Source organism: Mesoplodon mirus (assembly GCF_964341445.2).
Source record: "Mesoplodon mirus genome assembly, chromosome: 20".
NCBI lineage: Eukaryota > Metazoa > Chordata > Mammalia > Artiodactyla > Ziphiidae > Mesoplodon > Mesoplodon mirus.
In genome coordinates, this window is record NC_138996.1 from 11,332,452 (window position 1) to 11,357,673 (window position 25,222).

A 25,222-nucleotide genomic window follows, 5' to 3' on the forward strand; every position below is an offset into this window, starting at 1 on the left:
CCAGACAATAATACTGTACCAGCGTTTACTGATTCTGATTACAGAAGAGGTTAAAGTTTGAGCGTGGGTGCGAGTTATAGGAATTCTTTGTACTATTTTTGTAAGCCTAAAAGTTAAAAAGAAAAAAAATTGCTTTTAATTAGCTCAAATCCAGCCTTCCTGACACCTGCCGCGCGGTGGGTCAGCCCTGGTGCCCCCAGTCCTGGGGACACATCCTGGTGTAACATTCACCACAGGGTAACCCTGGTTTCCATTTTGTAGTCTACAACCGGGGCTGCTCAAAAGAAATACAACGTAAGCCATATGTAATTTAAAAATTCTCAGTAGCCACATTTAAAGGGTAAAAAGAAACAGGTGAAATTAATTTTAATAATATAGTTTCGTTAACCCAATAGATCCAAAACATCAACATGTTATCAGTATAAAAAGTTAGAGACATTTTATTTTCCCTTCTCTTCTGTGCTAAGTTGTCAAACGCTGGTTGCACTTTACACTTGGAGGACATCTCAGGACGTCCAGCTACAGGTCCAAGTACTAGTGGTCACCCTCCGAGACGCCTCAAGTGAAGGAGCTGCTTTATTTTTATCTCATGTCCATCACCAGACACAGACTAGAATTTAATTACTGAGTTAACATGGGCTTCAAAACAAACACTGAATATCCCCCGCGCTCACACCCCTCCCCCACGAGCCTGGGGACTCACGGGCACGGCAGGTCCATCCTTCTCCATCTGCTGGCACGCCTCCTTCTCAGTACCTAAGACACAGAGAGTCATTTTTAGAGTCATCCCAAGAGGTTGTGCCTTTCCTTCCCACTGAACGACTCTGGGAGACCCCAGCGCAGGCCCGGAAGGACATCTATGGGCCCCTGAACAGCATCTCAAGATCTCCGAAGACGGGCTACATTCTGCTGACCACTGCGCTGTCTGTGTTCAGGGTCCAAAACATCCAGAGGAAAGAGGAGCTTACGGTCGGTCAGCCTTAGACGGAAGCACGTCCTCAGGTGGTGAGAACGGCAAGGCTGCCCCCTTGTGTCCATGAAAAGTTTTGCAAGTGAGTTGGACTAACCACGGGGTCATTTCAGAAAGAGGAGAAACTGTTAACGCTGAAAGCTATTTTATTACCAAGTTGGAGTGAATCTGAATTCCAGCCCTGAAGGGTATGTCAGTGGAATTAATGTAGCAGATAAAACAAAACCCTCTAAATTTCAGTGCCTGAACACTAAATTCATCATCCTCCCCACGCCCTTCAAGCTGGTTTCCTCGGCTTCACTCTACCACCAGAGTCCATGCGTACAAAAAACCAACACAATGCTTTTTCTGATCAAAGGAACATGCACTCGTTGAAGAAGATTTTTAAATATGTAAAAGCACATAAAATGCTAAAGCTACAGTCCTCCACCTGCAATCGCAAATTACTACTTTAGTGCACTGTCGAGAGTGAATGATTGAGAACACAAATGTGACCATCACTACTTCGCTTATAAACCTTCAGCGGCTCCTTTATACTGACAAAGCCCCAATTCCTCGGGACGACCCCAGGTTCCCACTTGCCCTGTACTCACGGACAGCTACTGGGCATTTTACCTGTGTGGCAGGTTCCTTCCCATTCCTGTGAGAGACTCCTTGGGGCGCATCTTTGTATTTATTTATCAAGACCCAGGCCGAAGGTGATATCCCAGGACACAGCTCACCCATCCCACCTCCACACCCTCCCACCCCACACGACCAGGGCCCCTGCTCGCTCCCACGATGTGGCTAATCAGTTACGAACAGTGTTAACGGTAGCTGTTCCGTTAGCAGAACCCCAGCTCACGAAGTTTCTGCCAAAGGAATTTCCTCCTAGTGAGGAAGGATATAATTCGACAAACATGGACCATGGACCCGCACTAGGGGAAAATCGAAGATGAATCACTCACAGTCCTTAACCCCAAGAAGTTTATCAAAGATAACCTTCCATAAAAGATAACCTTCCATAAAAGATAATCTTCCATAACTAATACATGGAACGTATGAAGAAATGTAGTGGGAGCCAAGTGACCTTTGTGAGACAGGCCAGCAAGGATGGGCAGAATCTCTACAGGACAATGGTGAAGAAAGGCATTTCATATACAAGAAATAAGTGTAGGTATGAGAGTCCTAAGGGTAAAGCCTGTGTAATGGGTAAAGGGGCATAAAAGGAAATGGCAGATGGGGTCTTTGGAGAAAACATCAGAGCAGAAAAGAGGCCTGGGAGGAAACGTGGAACAGTGTCTGGAATGTTTATTTTACAGACGGGAAACAGACCTGGGTAGGTGGGGAGATAACTCTCACAAAGTCCAGATTTCCACCTGCTTCTCTGGTTTGATGATAGATCATTATTTTTTAAATTCTAAGTATAAAAGCTCCACATTGAACTATGTTGCTAAAGACCTGAGTTTCCCATAATGTTTAATGAAGTCAGGAACACGGTGCCAAGTGCTTCACGATGAAGGTTAAGGCCACAGATACAACCTGGGACCTGGAAAACGGCCTCGGATTTAGAATGTTCTAAAGAGGAAAACAGCACTAAGCTTCAGCACAGGTTGGTCTAGGCCCTTATGAGAACATGAAGAAGCATCAGTCATTTTCAATCCACCATGTCTGCAAGCAGGAAAATTTACAATAGTTGAGGGTAATGAAAACCATCTCTTCACACGTTAGCCTTGTGGTTAAAAGACCGTGGAGCCAAGACTGCTGGGAACTCGGACCCTAGTCCACCACTTACTAGACAGGAGACCGTGGCCGAGATCCTTAACTTCTGTCTCACTTTCCCTCTCTGATAATGGGGAAAAGAATGCTGCCTAATATAAAACAGATAAAAAACAAGGAGCTACTGTATGGCACAGGGAGCTATATTCAATATCTTGTAATAACCTATAATGGAAAATAATCTGAAAAAACATATGTAACTGAATCAGGTAGCTGTACACCTGAAACTAAGACAACACTGTACATCAACTGTACATCAATTTAAAAAGAAAGAAACAAACAAAAAAACCAAAAAAAAGAACGCTACCTAGTGAGGAGACATGAGTTACTACACGTAAAACACTTAGAACAGTGCCTGCACGTGGAAGCAACTATACCTGTTAGTCATTATTCTTTCTTTCTTTCTTTTTTTTTTTTGCAGTACACGGGCCTCTCACTGTTGTGGCCTCTCCCGCCGCAGAGCACAGCCTCCGGACGCGCAGGCTCAGCGGCCATGGCTCACGGGCCCAGCCGCTCCGCAGCATGTGGGATCTTCCCAGACCGGGGCACGAACCCGTGTCCCCTGCATCGGCAGGCGGACTCTCAACCACTGCACCACCAGGGAAGCCCCAGTCGTTATTATTTCTATAAGGGAAACCAGGAGCCCAATAATCCCAACATGGTTCCAGGTCACTACACGTGAAGATGCGGCCAGACTGAAATAATTAGGAAAGAATTCAAGCAGTCTGATACATCAGTGTCTCCGTACATCCTGCCACTCGGATCCATACGTCCCTGGCGCTCCACTGACACCCTTTTGTGTCTCTTCTCCAGGCAAAGAAGCAAAGCACAGACCAGCAGCCTAAACCTATCCATCAAGGGACCCGTTCTCTAATCTCTTTAAAGTGTCTCCTGCCCTGGGCTTCCAGGCATTTCTATGCTTATGTACGTAAGAAAGATGAAGATTTGCTTCCATACCTGCTTCTGAGGATGAAAACGTATGATTTATGGCAGACACGGGAACATTGGAACATTCAAAGTACTCCAGGTCGTCCTCTGGCTCACCTTTCCCCTCGGCCCCAATGGGTTTCTGACCAGATGACGTGGACGCCAGCTTCTCCTCATCGGTAGCATGGCCATCCCTGTTAGAAATGTCTGAAATCTGGGAGATCACTGCTCCTTCATCCTGGGAAAGGCAACAGATGAGATGCTACCATTTAGGAGGGCAAGCAGTGGGGAAAGCGACATCTCAGGAAGAGCAAAGCAGCTGCCATTCCATATGGATGTTCTCCACGAATCTGGGTACCAATCAAGGAAGAAGCTGCAGCCCCTAAACCATGGAAGGTTGTATTTTCTAGGGCCTACCTTCTGTAATTCACACCTGAGGTTTAAAAAATTAAGTTTTTCTAGCCTAAATTTATAAGCAAGAAGTTTAAGTGGCTGAAGAAAATAGCTTTCATACATTTTGCTCATATAGATAGATCCTAGACTTTTCTGGAAAATTTATGCACCCCACTGTATTTTCAGGTGACATCTAAAAACCTTTCACTATGAGCTCAAGTAGTCAAAAAGGCTATAATATCTGCTACATATTATTTATTTGTTTGCTTGTTTACTTATCTCTCCTTCCAGTTTTATTGAGATAAAACTGGAAGGAGAGATAAGAGGTACAGCATAATGATATGACTTACATACATCATGAAATTATCACAGCAAGTTTGGAGAACATCCATCCTCTCACACAGATACAAAAGAAAAAATTTTTATTATATTTTAAATACTGACTTGGCTTATTAATTCAATTTAGTTACTCTAGTGATTTGATACTTTACCATCTGTATAATATCGAACATGAATAAGCCCTTTAATAGTCAGAAATTTACATCATTCCTTTTCCTCTCTGAATTTCCTCCCTACGTCCATCAAGAAATTATCCCAAAGAAATGCATTTGCTTTCAAGTTTTTTAAAGTTCTCCTATTACATTTGTTTAAAAAAATTTTTTAAACCTTTTTTTACAACCATAAGTCTCTAAGTGTTAACATTTTTTCTTCTGGAGAGTTATCACTACAATTACAAACGCACAATTTATTCTAAAAGTATTACAATGTTTGGTAAGTACAATCAAACACAAAAGTAAAATTAAAAAAAAATGGAAATCGATTGCAATATTTTGTTGCACCAATTTAAAAAAACTTTTACAATGCAGTATGTGTTATTTTTCTGAAGCAAATCAAAGGTAAATTTTTCATAGTTCTTGCTGCCTGCTTTAGCAGCATTTGAAGGTGGATACTTCATACATTTTTAATAGATGAAGAATAAATCAAATTACAAATTTTTTTTTAATCTTAAACCACGTACCAAGTTTTTGGTCCAAATTGTGTAAGATAAGTTAAACTTAAAATGCAATGACTGTATTTCTGTAATCATGGGTACGCTGGAATAAAGTTTTAAAAAGGAAAAAAAAAGGACTTCATTGCAATCAGATGGGTCCGGGTTTTCTTTTGTTTGCTTGTGTGTGTGTGTGTGTGTGTGTGTGTGTGTGTGTTTCCCAATTAATTATATAGTCATGGACAAATATTTATTGCTAGAATGAAACAAAGGTCAGCATCAATTTGATTCCTGTTTTCCATTTTTATAATTGTAATCAAGAAGCCAGAAGCCTTACTAATACAAATAAATAGGTGAAACAGAAGGAAGTTTGTAAAAGAAATGTCTTTCTTTGAACTCCTTTCCAAATTATGTTCCAAAAAATTCTATCATCAATAATTACTTTTTTTTTTTTTCCTTTTGGGCCATGTCGTGCTGCCTGGGGGATCTTAATTCCTCGACCAGGGATCGAGCCCGAGCCCCCTGCAGTGGAAGCGTGGAGTCCTAACCACTGGACCACCAGGGAAGTCCAAATAATTATCTTTTTAATTGAGATATAATTGACATATATCACTGCGTCAAAAGTTATTTTTAATAATCAGCTGAAAATTCAGGTTCTCCTAACTTGTTAAAAGCAGTAACTGGAAAACCATCTGACTTTAAAAATATATTATCCAGTCACTGGAGTCAATCACTTTCTTATAACTTACACCAGTATTTCAAATCCCCCCTTTGGTGCCCAGAGGTTTCACACCGAGTGGTGATGAACCCTAGTAAGTTTGAGAACGGGTGAGAGTGAACTTTATCAGAAAAAAGTGGGAAAAGGGTAGCTGTGAAGTAATGGTTCCCTTATCTTCAGAGCCCTTTCTCAGATCAGCTTAGGAAGTCAAGGATTTGGGAATTGGTTTCCTTAAAGCTGAGTACTCAGATCCCCACTGGAAAATCTTCATTAATCGCCACCCTGATGGGGAACACAGACTTACCTGAGAACACCCATCCAAAGCAAGAGACTGGGCTTCGTATTTCTTCACCTTACAGCCACTCCTGGGAAAAAAACACACAGAACACCGGGCCGGTTTGGAATCACACTGACAACCTCCAAGCTGTGAGATGGTGCAGACAGCGGTGTGTGCAGACACAAGCCAAAGCGCACAGCCCCACGCGAGTCACACTTCCACGCGTCAGAGACGGGAACAAACACCTTCCCGCCTCTGAATCCTCTCCCGAGAGGCAGGGCAAGCAAAGAACTGTAACTCAGTGACCTCCTCACTTGCTTCTGCGGGAAGCTAAACACCAGCACTAGGGCCCCTACGGCTTGTAACTGCACGCCAGCAGCCACCAACAGCTTTTCCGAGAGCAGCCCCAGTACCTGGAGACGGTCGGGTCATCTGATCCGCGCTCACTTGGCTTTGATAGTCACCAGAAAAATTACCACGCCGGACCACATTCTTTAAAAATTCTTTATTGCGCTAAAAGCCACAGAAGTCTGGGAAGACAGCTCCAGACCCGTGTGCTCACAGAGGAGGACTGTGGGCAACAGAAAGGACGAAAATAAAAATGTCTGAGCAAACTGTTACCATTCCTCTTAGGTAGTGAGATGGAAAACGAACGTCACGGCCGGAACTGGGGAAGCTCACACCGCCCGCTTTGTTTAAACTAGCACGCGATTTGTGATCTGAAGACTATCCAGATTCTGTTCTGTTGTAATGAACTTAGAATTTCCAGCACCGCCGCTCTGACCACACCCCACCCCCAACCAAAACTGCAAGTTCTTCTCCTTTTGCGGGGCAAAAAGAAAGACCCGCATGGCTACCAGAAGAGGGACCACCACCTCGGTAGTGTCTGCTTGTCTTCCCTAACGCCGGAGTGTCACCCCTGCCACCAAACTCAGGCGGAGCTGACTCGGTAAAATGTATTCCCTGCTCCGAGGCGGCAGCCTTATCCTTTCAAAAAAGTCAGTTGTTCCTGACATGAAACAGCAGAGCAGTTCCTCAAGCTGCTGCGGGGATGAGAGTAGGGCCAAGCCAGCACACAGCATCACAGCGCCGCACGAGGCGTGTGTCAAGCCGGGGACGCAAGCTCTCGCACCTGAGGTGGGAGGGCCCATCTCCAAGCCTTTGGGTACAGATGGCAAGGCTAATAAGCTGGCTCAGGAAGTGGCAAATGAAATGCAAAAGATCATCAGAAGATCCAACTCAGAAAGGGAAGCCAACATGCTATGGAGAGATGGTCCGGGCCCCACAGAGAGCCAGAAACAGGAGTACTTACAACAGAAAACAGAGAAATTTCACTTGTTCAGTAGTCCTGATGCACCAACAAAAGTAGAGACGGGAAAGAGACAGACAGATGGAGAAAAAAAATCATGTAAGGCCTGGAATATTTATCTCTAGTCTGGCAGACATAAAGGCTGCAAAGTTCTATGAGGTGAGACATGAATTAAAAATGTCATACTCATGGATGTTACCACTGGTGAGTGAACGATTCTCAGTAGTAAGAGAGTGGTAGAAACACTCGGAAATGTCACACGGTCAGATTTATGGACGAAAAGTAAACTTTCAAATATTTGTAAATGTAAAAAAACAGCATTACTGCCGAGTATGTTTACTCTTAAATGTCTAGTCATCCAGATTAAAGGCTATCAATGCATGAATGAAAATATAATTGAAAATGTATCTGCTTATATCTCCAGTAGGTGTATATTACTGAGAAACTCCAAGTGATTTTACATAATTTATCCTATTTGACCCACAAAAATCCCAATCATAGGATGATGTCTCTATTTTACAGAAGAAGGATCTGAGATGCCAATTGTGTCATCTTTTAAGAAGTCACACAAGGGCTTCTTTGGTGGCGCAGTGGTTGAGAGTCTGCCTGCCAATGCAGGGGACACGGGTTCGTGCCCCGGTCGGGGAAGATCCCACATGCCGCGGAGCGGCTGGGCCCCTGAGCCATGGCCGCTGAGCCTGCGCGTCCGGAGCCTGTGCTCCGCAACAGGAGAGGCCACAACAGTGAGAGGCCTGCGCACCGCAAAAAAAAAAAAAAAAAAAAAAAACAGAACAGGAGGAAAATGCTAGCAGGTGAGGGTGGTAGGGCTGGGAGAGGGTGCTTCTTGCTACTGAAAACAAGATGTAGGATAAACTTCCCTCCCTTTGGTCCCACTTTAGTCTCATGTAACATGAATGCACTGGCTACACACCTTCAACAAGCAACTGAAAGGGAGGCTCCCAATGACCCCTTATCAACCCTGATAGGCAGGGCTGCCCATATTTAGGGGACCCCAGGTTAGGAAGAACCCAGGCAAAGACCTGGCCATCGTGTCCCCCGGGCATTGTCTAGACACAGGTAACTAACCTGAACCACAGAAGAGCACCTTGAGGTCACCTGATCAATAATATTTTTCAGCGACCATTTAACTGTGTGTCTATAATCAAAGAACAGATCAAGAACTATTAATGACATTTTATTCCCTTTAGATGTCCTGGGGAATATTCTGGAGCTGCTGAAGAATCCGTTCCTGCAGTGCTCAAGCTTCTTGGTCCTCATACTTTCTGCTCTTTAACCCTTTTTCTCTGGTGTCAATCACCACACCATCTAGTGTTTTTCTTTACGTCACATTAATGCTGAAAAGCATTTCGCCAATACAGCTGTGGTGACAATGAGAAACGTGGTACTTCTTCTCACCCTCCCTTTTCATATTTCACCCACCATGTCACTGGCCCTGTTTTTTTTTTTAATACTTTATTTATTTAATTTGGCCACACCACACGTCTTGTGGGATCTTAGTTCCCTGACCAGGGATCAAACCTGGGCCACAGCAGTGAAAGCGTGAAAGCGCCAAGTCCTAACCACTGGGCCGCCAGGGAATTCCCCATTGGCCCTTCTTTATATCTAATTCTTAGTAAAATGTCACAGGGTCATAAAGATACCAATAGATTGTCATCGACTCAAGTTTTGTGATAAGGTCACCCTGTATCAAGTTTAAACTGAAATGTGACGTGGAATTATGGCCTGGGGGTGACCACTCCGAGAGAACTCCAAGGACCTTGCAAAAGTGGCTCCAGATTTCCCGGGAGAAGGGGGGTTGGTGGGGAGAGGGATCTTACACAACGAAGACTAACAGCCTAATTTAGTGAGATTTAGGCAATTGTTTAAAATAGTCTTGATTCTTTTTGGAAACTCACCTCCTTTCTGAAAGAGCCAGAAGCTTTACCAGGAGACATAAGAATTCTAACTTTTAGTGGTAGGTTTGTTTCCAACAAAAATCACAGCTTTCTGTTCAAGTGAAAAGACTTCTGTAAGACCCTTTCCCACGTGTTACTGATACTACACAGTTTACCTGCAGCCCTGGGATTCTTGTTTCATCCATAGAGAAGCTGAAGAAGGTGGCTAGCACTGACACCTGAATTCTGTATATAAAACGATTCCCGACAGCTCAGATAGGACTTCTGAAAACCATCAAAGCTCTACCTGCCTAGCCCATGACATTCTTTTTTTTTTTTTTAATAGGAAAAAAGTACCCAAGGTGGGGGGAAAAAGAACTCAGCTGAATAAACTGAGGATTCAGAAGCAAGGCAGACATCTAAAACGGAAACCTCAGGTATCTCTGATTCCACACCAGAGTTAGGCAAAACAGTGAAGGCTGCAGTCTGAGGATACAAGCTTTGCGTCTGCCCCGGGGCACCTTCACCCAAACCAAAAGCAGTGGCCGCCAAACTTCACAGAGAGGACACAGAACACAAGGCCCACGCCCGTCTCACTCACGTTATCAAACGCGACTTTGCCTTCTTGGGTGATTCTAAGATTTCACTAATATGACTACCGGCGGGAGAACCAAAGTCACTGCTCGTTAAAGTCAGAGCGGGTTTAAAGGGATCCATGGATTCGTCAAAGTGATCTGGGTCAAAGCGGTAGGAGCCCTGAGCCGAGAGCAGGGGCGAGCGCTGCAGCGGGGAGTGGCCCCCAAAGGGCCCGAAGTCGGGGCTCTCCCCGGGACACGGGCGGGGACCCGGCTCTGAGGACGCCCCTGCCCCCGGGGCGCCTGCTGGCTCCCCGGCGCCGTCTTTCTGAACCTTGGGCATCACCCTGCTGCCCGGTTTCCGGCCGGATTTCCTCGGGAGGGCTTTCCTGGACTCCACAGTCTCCACGTCTTCCGTGAAGTCAAACTCCAGTTTCAGAGGGGAGCTCCTCACCGCCTCCGGCAGCTCAGCCCCTGAGTCGCCGGTGTCACCGCCGAGGGCACACGGTGTCTCCCTCCCCTCGGGGGGACACTTCTGGCTCCTGTCACCTCCTAGCAGGGCAGGGGTGGCAGCGTTCCCAGCCGCTCCGTCGGGACCGGACTGGCGGTCCGCCCGGGGAAGACGCGCGCCCTCCGGGGCCGGGTGGGTTTCGGAGACCCCGCCACCTGCCGCCTTCTTCCTCGGGGGGACGGGCCTGGGCTTCCGCAGCCTGCTTCTGCTGGCCCCGGGCTCCGGACACGGGCTCCCTGCCTCCGGGTCGGCTTCCGTCGAGGCCTCCAGCGTGGCCCCCATGGAGCCCTCGGTCATTGCCTGGTCCTGGGCGGCGCCCGGCGCGCGGGGGCAGGGCCCGGCCTGGCCTAGGGCCGCGGCCGCGCAGCCATGAGCCGCTGCTGGGCCAGGCGGCCCCCGGGGCGCCGTGGAATTCTTGGTTTCTACGGAAAACGGCCTCACGACAGAGATTTTGCTCACATCGTGTTCAGGTTCTTCTCTGAAACCCCTGACTGAGTTAGACTCAGTAGCGTGCTGAGCTGCCTCGTTTTCTGAGGGTCTAGAACCAGCCTCAGGCGACCATTTTTCAACCACTTCTGCTACCAGCTGTTCGTCCACTTCTTGTGAGTCTAAAACAAAACACAAAAGCCGTCTGTTAACAAATTACCTTTTCAGCATTGGTGAATATTCTCCACTAGCTGAAGCCACACAAACGGCAAGCTCTGCCCTCTTTGCTTTTACGAAGCATCCCTAAGGTTCCGCAATGACAGCAGCGTGGCCTGAAGGCGGACGGCTGGTACTGCACTCTAAAGCGAGTCTTCCCAGCCCAAACGGTGTGTGTGTGCTGTCCAAGTCACACAAATAATAATTATACCAAACAGAGCTATTTAGGAAATGGCTAAATAGATCATGGGCCCTCTGCGAAGCGTATTAATATGAGGTTAAAATTCCTCAGGTTAAAACAACTGGTCTGGAAGAAACTTTGGATGCAGACAACTCAGGTACAGGGATCTCACTTGGCACGGACACGGTTCCCAGGCACTGCCTGAGAGTTTCAGGGTCCGGATTTTATGCAGTAAGCGGGTTTTAATCTCTGGATGTTAAGTATTCCCTCTTCCCCAGAATAGAGTTTAAATAACTGGACTGTTTTAAAATGAAATGAAAAAGTCATCATGGCCTGCTCAGAATAACTTCTCTGTACACTTAAAAATGGAAAAAGCCAAATAAAAAAACTAATTAGAAAAAGCAGAGATAGCAAAGTGGCTTTATGAACAAACAGCCTTTATTTTACTAAAACACAAATCATAAAACAATAAAGTTACTTCTTTAGAAGCTTCGTCTCTAAGCTGGCCAGGAATCTTCTCAAATCATTTGTGAAAATGAAAGATCCTTTTTAATTGGGGTTTTATAAGGAGAAACACTGCAATCAGGAAGGTATAAATGAAGGTATTTCTTTAAAGCACAAACTAAGATAGTGCTTTCCCGACTTACATATCTGAAGTGATAATAGAGTAGCAGCAATAACTGAGTAAACTGGTTATTATCATAGTATCTCATGATTTAAGGGAAACTCAGAGATGACCAACTAATCCTACTTTCTGACGGTAATCCCAATCCTAATCCAGGATCAAAGAACTGAGCATCACTGGGAGAGTTTTTTTAAAGCACTCACATATCTTTTTACACGATTCCTTTATGGCTGGAATTGGGCAGTGGTTTACAAACTATTCTGCACAGATGCTTCAGATATTCTAACCAATGTCCAATATGTCTTGTTCTTAAAGATATATTTAACTATTATTAATACTGTAATTTTTTAAAAAAGCTCTCAATGCATGATACCTGGGATTTAACATACTTCAAAAGGATATTTTTTAAAAAGAGAAAGCAAATGTGGCAAAATCTTGATAACTGTTGAATCCAGGGATGGGAATATAGGAGTTTCCATTGTACTATTTTCTGTATCGTATACTCTTGAAACCTTTCAAAATAAAAAAATGTAAAACAACTGCATTTCACACAGAATTTTAACAAGAACGTTTTAAAGTGTACTGACAAATTCACTTGTGTGTGTACAGACTCTCTATTCTCTCTCCACATATTTGAGCTGCGATGCAGGTGTTATTGACGGTTTCTCTGTGCTGATGGTGGGCGGGAGGGTAGACAAGCAACAGTGAAAGTACAGCATCAAGACCCCAGGGCTGCAAAAATCTACATGCAACAGGCTCAGTTAGAAGCCAGGCTGGGTCTGGGCACACCTGCTCACACCCTAGCATCAGTCGGTTGAATACAATCCAATCTTGATTATACCAAAGTATAGACCGTTACCGCTTGTTTTACGTGAGCCACAGAGGGCGCTGAAGCAGGGGTGGATCGAAACCAGATTTACGTTCTCAACAGCTCTCTCCAGTTGAAATGTGGAAGGAGGTCAAAATGGAATAAACAGAACCGCTAGCATGTTCTTCTGGGGCTTCGACTAGGGCGGTGCTAATGGACAGGAAGAGAAGTGCACAGTAACTGAGAAAATGAGGTGAAACGCGATAAGGCTTGGTGATAGGCTGGATGTAGGACTGAAGGAGAAGGAGGCATCAAAGGTGACTCGTACGTTTTCAGCTCGTGGAATGAGAGGATGGTATTACTGTTCAACGAGATTCAGGGGTACCAGCCGAAGAGCTTGGGGCTGCCGGGCTGGGGCGGGGAGGTTGGCCCTGGACGCCGAGAGCTGTCTGGGACCCTGAAGCAGAGATGCTGAGTAGGAAGTAAGTCGCGCAGACAGAGCTGGGCTGCAACTAGTACTTGACCTAACTGAAGCCACGATGTACATGAGACTGACTACCTTCGAAGTCACACTGGATACTACTTAACTGTAAGGTATCTCCCTCCTACATGGCGTCTTTGAGCCTTAGCATATTTTATTCTAAAATTTTAAATAGAGGTTGATTATCTTTTTTTCTAAAAAGAAGTTACCTAAAAAGGATTCATTTAAAATGAAAGTTGAAGTTTAACCATCTTTGTAAACTAAAAGTGTACTATTAATCACAACATCATAGTTATATAGGAAAGCGCCCCAACATTTTAGAGATGCACACTGAAATATCTGTGACATGATACCTGGAACTTGTTTTAAAAATACTAAAGCAGCAAAACAAAAGAAAAAGAAGGTCATGGTGGGGACAAACCTGGGCAAATAGGGACAATGATTTAACCTGGGCACTGGGCACACACAGGTTCTACCGTAGGACATTGGAAGCTGATGGCAATCAAAGAAAAACTGTCTTTGGTTACATAATTGCTCTCCCAACCTCTCCCTGCCATTGACTTCTAAACATTTACTGCCCGTCTCCCACGTGGGAGCCCTGGGCACTGATACCCGAGTCCCCTGTGTTCTTCCCAGAGGCTTGTGATAAGTTAAGGGGAAAGGGTGAGGCGAGGACAGTGTGTCCAGCCAGCGGCCTGTTGCCTCTTGGGACTTTTGTCTCCGTTTCCTGATTCCTTCACCAACAATCCCACACCTCCCAGAGACCGAGGGGAGACCTATGGAGTCGCCCTTCGCTTACTCTCTCCTAGCTTTCAATTTCTGCCCTCATCGCCTCCATGAGAAAAGGGCACCTTCCTCCACCTCCACCCATTCCTCTAGACCCTCCCCTTCCCCATCTCCACCGGCCGCAGAGGAGCGAGGGATGGAAAAGGAGCCCGCCGGGCAACCTGGGGACACCTGCAGCTCTGCTGTACCCTAAAGCGTGCCACCCAGCAAGTGGCAGGGGGAAGGAGAACGAGCACCCCTTCACCTGAATTCGGCCCCCAGCCTGAGCAGAAGACCCCCGCCCAGGCATTTCTTGGCCAGCTCTGGCCAGCTACCGGGTCAGTAAACCTGCCCAGTCCTATGCCCACTCCCTGCAGGCCCTACCCTGGTCTAGCATCTTCAGTCACCAGGAGAAAGCACTGACGGGCAGGAGTGGGGGGAGGACTTCTCATTGACTTAAACCAGTTTGGGGGGAATTCCCTGGCGGTCCAGTGGTTAGGGCTTGGCACTTTCACTGCTGTGGCCTGGGTTCGATCCCTGGTCAGGGAACTAAGATCCCGCAAGCCGCGTGGCGTGGCCAAAAAAAAAACCAAAATAAAAATAAACCAGTCTGGGGAGTTTGTGAAAATGTAAAACAAGGAAAAAACCAAACTCCTCACCTAACTGGAAAAGGTACCTCTGAGTAAGATTTTATTTGCATTTACACTCTCCATCAGCAAGTGTGCCAATACCAGGAGACCCCACATACCCAGGGCTGCCCTACAACAGAAGCTGAAGGCAAGCATGGCACCACAGGTAACTTTCAGTAAGAAGTAAATTTCCCAAAGTGTCTGCCAGCTCTGGTTAGGAGCTCTGACCTCGGTCCTCGTCTGAGAGCGCTGTTATGTAACTAACCTCCCTCTAAGCCATCCTTCCCCTTTTACACAAATCCTGCATTCCATCAAAACCTTCCTCCAGGGCACTGATAAGCTCTCCCTGGATTGAGTCTACTGAGTTTGGATGATTCTGACCAGCACAGCACTGCCTGGCGGCTTGGTGAACACAGAGAGGTGATTAGCAGATGAATTCAAAGCAAACAGAGAGGAAATCCAAAAATAGACCAGCATTTCCACTTCTGCCACGTCTGTTGCTGTTAATGAAACTCTGCCTTTCAACGAGCAGCCTCTGCTAGATCTAAAACGTTGTGTGACGCATGCATGGGTGCTCTAACACAGATACCTAATATGCTTTTTTTAGACTATTCTCCTGTAAAAAGAGATTTTTCCCCTCCTTCTTTATAATATGTGTAAAAGAAAAGGCACAGAATGCCAAAATTCTAAAGACTGAGGTAACAGCTTGACCTTCTGCTTTGTACTCTGGTATGCTGAAAATATACTGGGTTAAAATGCAAGTGTATGAAAAACCTTGAAAACCTTAGCAGGAGGGAAATGCCATGAACACAAAATATTTCTGAAACTCAGAAATGTATTCAGCTCACATATACTGAGAACCTGCTCAGCTGGCTGTTTCCACGTGGATAACCTCATTTAAGAGGAGATAAAACAGCAACCACTTGGAAAACATGGTACATTAACACTGCAGATTTGGCATTTTTCTCAAATATGCTTGACATTTCCCCCCCTCAGATTTTAACTTTTTGGCGAAATGTTGTCTGCAAGCTCCTTTTAGCCTTGCCCATCACTTCCTCTCCTTCAGCTAGCTACAAGAGGCCTCTTTTATGGGTTTTAAAATACTGGACATGTGGGACTTCCGTGGTGGTCCAGTGGTCAAGACTCCATGCTTCCACTGCAGGGGGTGCGGGTTCCATCCCTGGTCAGGGAACTAAGATCCTGCATGCCTTGCGGTGCAGCCAAACAACAACAAAAAACCCCCAAACAACAAAAAACAAAAAAACCCCACACAAATAAACACTGGACATGTGAAGTGACAAAGCCGCCAAAATTTGAACAGGCCTCCTGTATCTCTCTCTCTCTCACACACACCCCGGCCTCCTTCTAACCTCAAAATCTGAACAGTATATCTCACATCCAAGTCTAAGATGCAAGGCCTGACTCTGAGGCTAAAACAAAATTCTCTGAACCAATACACGAAAATGAATGTCTTTGCAATAATTCAGGAAGAAGGGTTCTGAGGTAAAATTTCAGAGGGTCCATGAAGCCCCAGAAACTCAATGAAAAATTACATTAGAGCCTTCTCCAGGGGAGAAAATCCATGGCCTTCTCCAAAGCCTGGCCTTAGAAACCACCAGGCAGGGACTTCCCTGGTGGCTCAGTGGTTGAGAGTCCGCCTGCCAATGCAGGAGACACGGGTTCGAGCCCTGGTCCGGGAAGATCCCACATGCCACAGAGCAACAGGGCCCACGTGCCACAACTACTGAGCCGGCACTCAAGAGCCCGCATGCCACAGCTACTGAAGCCTGCACGCCTGGAGCCCGTGCTCCACAACAAGAGAAGCCACCGCAACGCAACCAAAACTAAATAAATTTAAAAAATAAAACTAAAAAAAATAACTATTTAAAAAAAAAAGAGAGGAAAAGAAACCACCAGGCGGAAGACTGTATTTTGGGACCACGTTTAGGGGCCTCAAAGGGCTCCTCTCATTACTTGACAGTTACAACTTCAATCCCCCCTCAATCACCACACCGCAGTTTAAAAACTCTTATGCTACTGGGGGAAAAAAATCCTAACATCAAAAAACAAAGCTCGCCACCTCCGAGAACATTCCAAGGGAATGCAGCAAGTGCTGTTTTAAGCAATTTTAAGTGTGGACTAAACGTCTGAGAGGGAACACGCAACAAAACACAAATTTAAATCGTCTGTTTAAACAGGATTCAGTCACGGGCTCCGTACCCGTTGACACTGAGATGGGACTGAAGGGTGGTGGATGGCTGGGCCCTAAGGGGCCCCAAACGTCCAGTGAAAGCTGGTGGCGTGGCACCGGCGGGGCACTGGTGTGGAAGGGAGGGACGCTTGGACAGACCACCCCGTGGGAAATCAGACCTGTGGGGGGATGCTTTCCTTCTCTGGAGGGTGGCTTGGGCTCTGCTGGGCAGAGGGCAGTGTAAGGTGAAGAGGCAGCCAACACCTGGCCTGAGCCCGCAGACCTTTCTCCACGCTCCGCTCCACATGGAGCTCTGCTTAAAGGGGCCCCTGGCCTCTGGTAACGGCCAGATGCTGGAACGACCTTCCCTCGGAGGGAGCGTGTAACAAAACCCATGTAATCAAAGGAGAATTAAGGAAAACGTACACAGAGGACCTCACGTCTCAGGGGCTTCACGAGTCAGAGGTGGTGGAGCCTCCACCAGACCACAAACCTCCTCCCCGTTTCCCACTTAAAACGACACCGTCCCTGGTGCCTGCCACTGAACAACTGAAGTCAGGAATGAATTCTACGGTTCATTCATAAAAAGCAAGCAATGAAAAAAAATGGCCAAGGGGCTTCCCTGCTGGCGCAGTAGTTAAGAATCCACCTGCCAACGCAGGGGACACGGGTTCGAGCCCTTGTCTGGGAAGATCCCACATGCTGCAGTGCAACTAAGCCCCTGTGCCACAACTACTGAGCCTGTGCTCTAGAGCCCGTGAGCCACAACTACTGAGCCCACATGCCACAACTACTGAAGCCCACGCACCTAGAGCCCGTGCTCCGCAACAAGAGAAGCCACCGCAATGAATAGTCCCTGCTCATGGCAACTAGAGAAAGCCCGCGCACAGCAACAAACACCCAACGCAGCCAAAAATAAATAAATTAATTTAAAAAAGAAAATGGGGCTTCCCTGGTGGCGCAGTGGTTGAGAGTCCGCCTGCTGATGCAGAGGACACGGGTTCGTGCCCCGGTCTGGGAGGATCCCACATGCTGCGGGGCGGCTGGGCCCGTGAGCCATGGCCGCTGAGCCTGCGCGTCCGGAGCCTGTGCTCCGCAACGGGAGAGGCCACGGCACTGAGAGGCCCGCGTACCGCAAAAAAAAAAAAAAAAGAAAGAAAAAAAAAGAAGATGGCCAAAACACATTTGAAACAGACTCACTTTCACACAATTAACAAACCAGATACCGTTTTTAACCCATCAGATTTGCAAAAATTAAAATACTGATGATGCTCAGTTAACAGCGGCCAGGCAAGGGGCCCAGTCGGCCCTCTCACACGTGTGGGAAAGCGTATGGGGGATCCTTCAGGAAGTGCTTATCTCATGATCTCCTCGGCTAGGCGTTTATTTTAATTATGCTCACAAAGAGGGCCAAGCACACATATGTACGAGGGTGAGGATGTTCCCACACACTTTGGGGGCTGTTATAGAGCACCACAGGGGACTGACAGATCATTTAATGTGCGACATTGACACGGGAATACTATTGATATCTGGGTGTCAAACAACACGCAGACTTGTATGTGTTGAAATGGGAGGGTTTCCAAGACACGTCAGGTGGAAAGAGCAGGGGGGAGAAGCGTGCGCAAGGTATGAGACCTTCTTCAGTTTAGACGTATAAAGACACAAACCTTACGATGGAAGGGGAAATTACCGCTGACCGACTGCCTTGGGGGAAAGTGGAAAGAAGCTTTCTGTACCGTTAGAATTTTCTAACAAGAAGAGGGGAAAGCAGGGTGGTGGGCACACGTACAGTGGAAGGATGGGCCCTCTTCATTCTCTTCAAACTTTTTAAAAAAAAGAATAAATACATAACCTGCATCAGGTTTTTAGACCTAATGTCCGGTTTGCAGGAAATGAGGGAATAGATAAATCCAAAAGACGGGACAAGCATACAGAAAATGGCCCTCTTGTCAAACAAAATGCAGTAGGAAAAAAAAATGGTGTGGGGATGGAGGGAATCGATTAATACATTAAAACAGACCAAAAAGACATAATTCTACCAAATGCAATATGTGATTTTGCTTGGATCCAATGTTAAAGACATTCTGAGGAGAACTGGGGAAGCCTGACTAAACACGGCCTGGGTTAGATAACATTAATTAGGTTAATTTTATTAGTTATGATTATGGTCTTATGGTTAACAGGAAAAATGTCCTTATGCTTTAGAGATGCACACTTAAATATTTAGGGAACACGTCTCATAAATACTTCAAAAAAAAGAAGCAAACATGCCAAAATGTTGATTGCTATAACTGGGTAATATGCATATGGAGATTCATTATACTCTTCTATTATTGTATGCCTAGATTTTTCATAAGAATAAAAAAACAATATCTAGAAAAAACTGTGGAATGATGTACATGAATTTTTTTAACACCTCATCCCTTGAATTGGGGCTATGTCTGTTTTTTTTTCTTTTTCTCTTATTTGCTTATCTAGATTTTCTACTTTGTGTCTACAATGAATATTATTTCAATGATTTTCCAAAGCTACGTACAACGATACCTATTTCTAGAGAGTTCAAGTTCCCTTTCTTCCCAGGCACCCTTCGCCTCCCGCCCCCAAGCACAACGCAGAGGAACAGAAGCCCCAATCCCCTTTGATCCCACCCAAGCCAGTACCTTGATACACTTGACCACTTTCCAAACTTGGTTTCAGAAAATGACCTACACACATAGCCTGTCAAAGAAGGGTAAGAGGTAACTTAACACAATGCTGGTGCACGACGCAACCAGACAAAACATTTCTCCAAGAAGCGAAGCAGAAAGCGTAATCAAAGCCTGGCTGCATCAGCAAGTGTAAAACTGGCAAGCAAACGGCAGATGGTTTAAGACAGAAATGGAACAACACAGGCTGTAGGAAAAGAGCATGAGGTATGCTGGCTATGCAGTGGTGGAGGATGCAGGAGTGCCTGACAGAAAGATGGAAGGACAGACATTCCTGTGGTGGAAACGGATGCATCTAGTGCACTGATTTGAAAATGCCCCTGAATCAAATCACTTAGGGAGCTCTGAAACAAATAGATCCTTGGGTGTTAGCCCAGAGCCCCCTCATTTAGTTGGTCCGGTGAGGGGCCCAGGCACTTTTTAAAAGATGATTCTGGGGCTTCCCTGGTGGCGCAGTGGTTGAGAGTCCGCCTGCCGATGCAGGGGACACGGGTTCGTGCCCTGGTCCGGGAAGATCCCACATGCCGTGGAGCGGCTGGGCCCGTGAGCCATGGCCGCTGAGCCTGCACGTCCGGAGCCTGTGCTCCGCAACGGGAGAGGCCACAGCAGTGAGAGGCCTGCGTACCGCAAAAAAAAAAAAAAAAAAAAAAAAAAAAAGATGATCCTAACATGCAGAGTGGGACTGAGGGATGTGCTGTCTGATGGAACTTTCTATCAGGATGAGAACGTCCTATCATCTGAGCCGTGTGATAAGACAGCCACCAGTTATTGTGGCTACTGAGAAGTTGCAATGTGACAGTGTGACGGAGGAACTGAACGTTCAATTTCATTCTATTTTGGTTAAACAGGCACGGGTGGCGACAGGCTACCTTACTGGACAAAGCAGGTTTCTAGGGGAGGCCATGAAACACCTGAATCACACAACTCCACGGCCGTATGTACTTAACCGTTTCCCCCTGGAGAAAAGTCTCAGTGTCGTTAAGCCTTCTGGTGTCCTGAGAACAGCAACTTCAAAAATGAAGCGAATGCAAACAGCAAACCTGGGACAGCTCGGAGCAGGCGCGTGGGCACCTGCACTCGCCTCTCCTGCTTCGTGTTTCTCCTTCACACTTAGCAGCACCCCTCCCCCACCTTCCAGCCTAAAAGATCCATTCACTGGTTAAACTAATGACAGAAGCACTGAAGTCACGCTACATGTCACGTAATTTCTGAGCGTTTTTAAATTTCTTTGTCATTATAATTATTGCTGGGTGAAGATTTTCACATACGTATCTTCATACTAGAAGATGTGATACAATAAAAATGGCCTTTGTCCAAGGTTCCTGGCACAGAGCTCCTAAAACCCCCAGAATTTTCCTGGGTGACACGAGTGTCCTGTAATTGATAACAAGCCCCTTTTGATCACACCTGCGTTTAATGAGGTGTCTCAGGGTGCGGGTCCCAGATAGCGTCCAGATGGGGCTGGTCACCAGAAAGACCCAACTCGTGGTTAGAGGGTGGGAACGTTCAGGGGCTGGAGATCAGTCGGGTTATAAAAAGTCTTCTCAACAGTGAGATTCACGGGGCTCCCAGGTTGGTGAACCCACAGAGGTGCTGGAGGGGTGACAGGCCTGGACAGGACGTACCCAGCCCCCTGCATCTCTTCCATTCGGCTGTTCCTGAGGTGCATCCTTTACAATAAAGCAGTAAACGTATTTTCCTGAGTTCTGTGAGTCACTGTGGTAGAGAAGCTGAGAGGGGTTGTGGGATCCCCCAAATCTGTAGCCAAGTTGGACAGAAGTGTGGGACCTGGGATGCACCTGGCGCCTCAGGTGAGGGCAGCCTTGAGGGGCTGAGCCCTTAAATCTCTGGAGTCTGACGCTAACTCTGGGTACTTACTGTCAGACTAGGACTGAACTGGAGGACACTCAGTTGTTGTATCCACCATGCACAGAATTGGTATTTGAAAAGACACCACATATTTGGTGTCAAAAAAACCCCAAAACCCTTTCAACTACAAGTGCTATTTACATTTAGTCACATTTTCATGTATCTTAATAAGCTACAGGTTGACCACGGACAGTAGATAAATACAGTCGTATCTAGTAGCAAGATAAAGTTTCTGCCTCCGTGTGATGGAAAAAGCAGCTTGATTCACAATTATCCAAGGCTGATGATCTTCACAAGGGCAACGAGGCAAATTCACACAAAACCAGTTGCTGCAAGATGTCCAGCAGGGGTACCCATCCCCGCATCCTCCAGAAAAAAAAGAGAGAAAAAGTTTCCCCACAGTACTGTTTAACTTCCTGGTTACTAGCTGTCTGACTCCAGTTCAATGATTAAAATAAAAACAACATATTGTGGTACCATGTTAAAAATTGTGTTTGAAGTAGTTACTGACACGGAAAGATGTTGGCTATATATTATTAGAGAAACCAATTTCTAGAAAACACTGGGACCCAGGGCCTTGACCTCACTTCCAGAATAGCTTACCCAGAGACTGTTTATTGTGCAATGATTTTCATGCAATTAACCTTAGACAAGCATTACATTATCCCCCAGTGTTACAGATATATAAACAAATGACTAATATTAAGCCAATTCTCCCATCCCGAGGCCCAGAATCCTTCTTACTAAGCACAAAAATCTCTTCTTACCCAAACCTAATCCCCTGTTACCCGTTTCTCCTCTGTCTCCATCTCAACACAGGACTGCTGCTCCAAGCCCACCCAGCCCCACCTCTCCTTCTCTTCCCAAGACACAGGGGTGGAATTTATTTTTTGTTAAGGGCTGTTTTTGAAGGGCCTCCCTCCTGAAAAAGTCTTCGCAATTACACTGCTGCTGTAACTGTGCTTGGCGCTCCAGATATATTACTTTAAGGTGTTCCTTCATGTTACAGATGAAGAAACCACGGCCCAGAGAGGTTAGAACAGACGGAGCGAGGGAGCAGGAGGGAGGAGGGGGCGTGGAGCCTGGTCTGGGGCACAGGAAGGTCATGGCTCAACCATGCTACACAGCCCCCCAGTTAATTCTAGAGCCGCCTGCATTCACCTCATTTCTCTTCGCTCCTGGGATGACCCTGAGAAAACCCAAATGGGGCCACAAGCCCAGGAAGAAGGGTTCTGGGGTGGAGGTTCAATGCTATGGTAGGACACAATCAAGTGTATATCGCTCTACATTGCTACATCCATGGAGGGGTGGGCATCTGAGTCAGGACGGAAGCAGGGGACAGTCCGCATCTAGGAACAAACCACCCGTGCCATGCTTCTGAGAGCTCACAAGCGAGCTACAGAACCCACGTGACCAAGCTGGGCTAGACATCCAAACAGGTGGGACTAGGGAGTTCCCTGGCGATCCAATGGTTAGGACTCCGGTGCTCTCACTGTCGAGGGCCCGGGTTCGATCCCTGGTTCGGGAACTAAGCCACGTGGCGCAGCCAAAAGACAAAACAAACAGATGGGGCTGTTCCTCCCTTACCACTCCATTCTGCCCTCATGGTGGGGGGCGCCTGATCTCACAGTGATCCACAAACGTGGAGGGTCCAGCGATGACAAAAAGTTTTACAAATGTACTGCTGTGAGCCAAGCTGACTGTCAGCCACAGTACTAAGAAATCCTACATGCAGACCCAAACCAGATGCTCCATGTCCACACTCCCTAATCAGTTTAAACCCTCAGCTTCATCGGGACTTGAAGCCCTAAAGTCGAATCATAAAATTATGTCTAAGATAATCACCTAACCAACCAGCCACAGGCCCTATGACCTGCAGCATATGCTGCGCTGGGCATGAAGGGGCCACAAAATCAGCACGTGGGGCTTATAATCCAGTGAAGGAGAGAAGAGCCACATTCCAAGACCCTTTGGAGACACTCAAGGGTTGAATCGTGAGGAAGTTACTACCACCTTCTCACATGACAGCCACCTCACGTGTTCTTACAGAGAAAACCACCACTGCTTGACCTCTGGTCTTCCTGCATCACCGACTTCTCTTCCCTTTCTAAATGGGTTATTTCCTCTTTGAATGTGCCTCCATATTTAGCAAGAGAACTTTCTAGAAGCACTAAAGTAATTCTTTATTTTTGAAAGCCAGGTAGGTGGTATTTTTAAAAAAATATTTATTTAGTTATTTGGCTGCACCGGGTCTTAGTTGCAGCATGCGGGACCTTTAGCTGCGGCATGTGGGATCTTAGTTGGGGCATGCAGGATTTAGTTCTCCGACCAGGGATCGAACCCAGGCCCCCTGCACTGGGAGTGTGGAGTCTTAACCACTGCACCACCAGGGAAGTCCCAGTTGTATTTTAAAAGGACCTTTATTGTTGACTTAGAAGCAAGCTGGGCAGTGACAAGGATGGACCTATAGATTGTCATACTGAGTGAAGTCAGTCGGACAGAGAAAGACAAATATCTTATGATATCGCTTATATGCGGAATCTAAAAAAAAATGGCACAAATGAACCTATTTACAAAACAGAAATAGAGTCACAGATGTAGAAAACAAACTTATGCTTACCAAGGGGGTCAAAGGGGTGATATATTGGGAGATTGGGATCGATATATACATACCACTATGTACAAAATAGATAACTAATAAGGACCTGCTGTATAGCACAGGGAAATCTACTCAATACTCCGTAATGACCTATATGGGAAAAGAATCTAAAAAAGAATGGATATATGTATACGTATAACTGATTCACTTTGCTGTACAGCAGAAACTAACACAACATTGTAAATCAACTATACTCCAATAAAAGTTCATTAAAAAAATTAATTAATTAAAAGACAAAAGCAAGTTGGGAGGAGGTAAGAAGAATGAATGTAGTGCATCTAAGGTATGGGCTACGGGAGAGGTGAAGAAATCAGTGACTAGACCAGACTCAGCATTCTTCCTCACAGAGGAAAGGAAACAGCTGCTCTCGGGTCTAGGCAGGAGCTGGATGGGTCAGAGCCTGATGCTGATGTCCTAATGGGACACTGATGCCCTCTGACTCTGAAAGTGTACGACCTATGTTCTGCTACCCCCAAACCACTTCCCCCTCCAACCCAATCTTAGTTCATATTCCTTTGGTAACAAGGGACACAATCTCTCCCTTGAAATGCAACTCACAAAGGGGAAACGTAGTACAAATGTTACACTGCAGACAGTGGTACCCTGGGTATGTTTTCCTAGAACTAAGAATTTAGAACAAATAAAATACTTTGCAGTTATATGATCTTCAAAGCACTTCCATGCATGTTACCCAACTTGATCCTCAAATCAACCCTGTGAAAAAGGCATAGCAGGGCTTATTAATTCCATTTAAAATCAAGAAACTGACACTATGAATAACTGTATGTTAACAAATTTGATAACTTAGATAAAATACACAAATTCCTAAAAAGACACAAGCGACTGAAACTGACTCAAGAGGAAATAGAAAATCTGAATAGATCCAGGACAAGTAAAGAGATTGAACTGGTAAATTAAAAACTCCCCCCGCCCCCCCCACACAAAAAGACCTGGATCAGACTGGTGAATTCCACCAAGTATTTAAAGAAGAATTAACATCAATTGTTCCCAAACTTCAAAAAGCTATAGAAGGAGGAAACACTTCCCAATTCATTCTATAAGGTCAATATTACCCTGATGCCAAAACCAAACAAAGATATCACTAAAAATACAAAAACGAAAAACTACAGACGAATATTTCTTATTGAAAATCAATGTGAAAATCCTCAAAATACTAGCAAACCAAGTCCACCAACATATAAAAAGGTGTGATTTACCCCAGGAATGCAAGGTTGGTTGAACATCTGAAAATCATTTAGTGTAATATAACCACAGCAATAGAATGGAAGACAAAACCCACATGATCATCTCAATATACATAGGAAAAAAACCTGACAAAATCC

At 45.8% G+C, this 25,222-nt stretch overlaps 1 protein-coding gene across 9 annotated transcripts in view; it reads right to left on the bottom strand.

Annotated features, from left to right (window-relative positions):
* The window catches only part of TACC1 (transforming acidic coiled-coil containing protein 1), a 96,509-nt gene that overhangs the window by 19,583 nt on the left and 51,704 nt on the right, over positions 1-25,222 (bottom strand). For 3 of the 9 annotated variants that reach the window (XM_082608508.1, XM_082608511.1, XM_082608504.1), the window contains 5 exons: positions 9,837-10,929; positions 7,344-7,379; positions 6,059-6,119; positions 3,686-3,893; positions 704-756 (listed from right to left, as the gene is read on the bottom strand). In XM_082608508.1, the coding sequence (XP_082464634.1) occupies positions 704-756; positions 3,686-3,893; positions 6,059-6,119; positions 7,344-7,379; positions 9,837-10,929 (1,451 nt within the window). The remainder of the gene's footprint in view (positions 1-703; positions 757-3,685; positions 3,894-6,058; positions 6,120-7,343; positions 7,380-9,836; positions 10,930-25,222) is intronic. The other 6 variants (XM_082608509.1, XM_082608505.1, XM_082608510.1 and 3 more) reach the window with 4 other exon arrangements.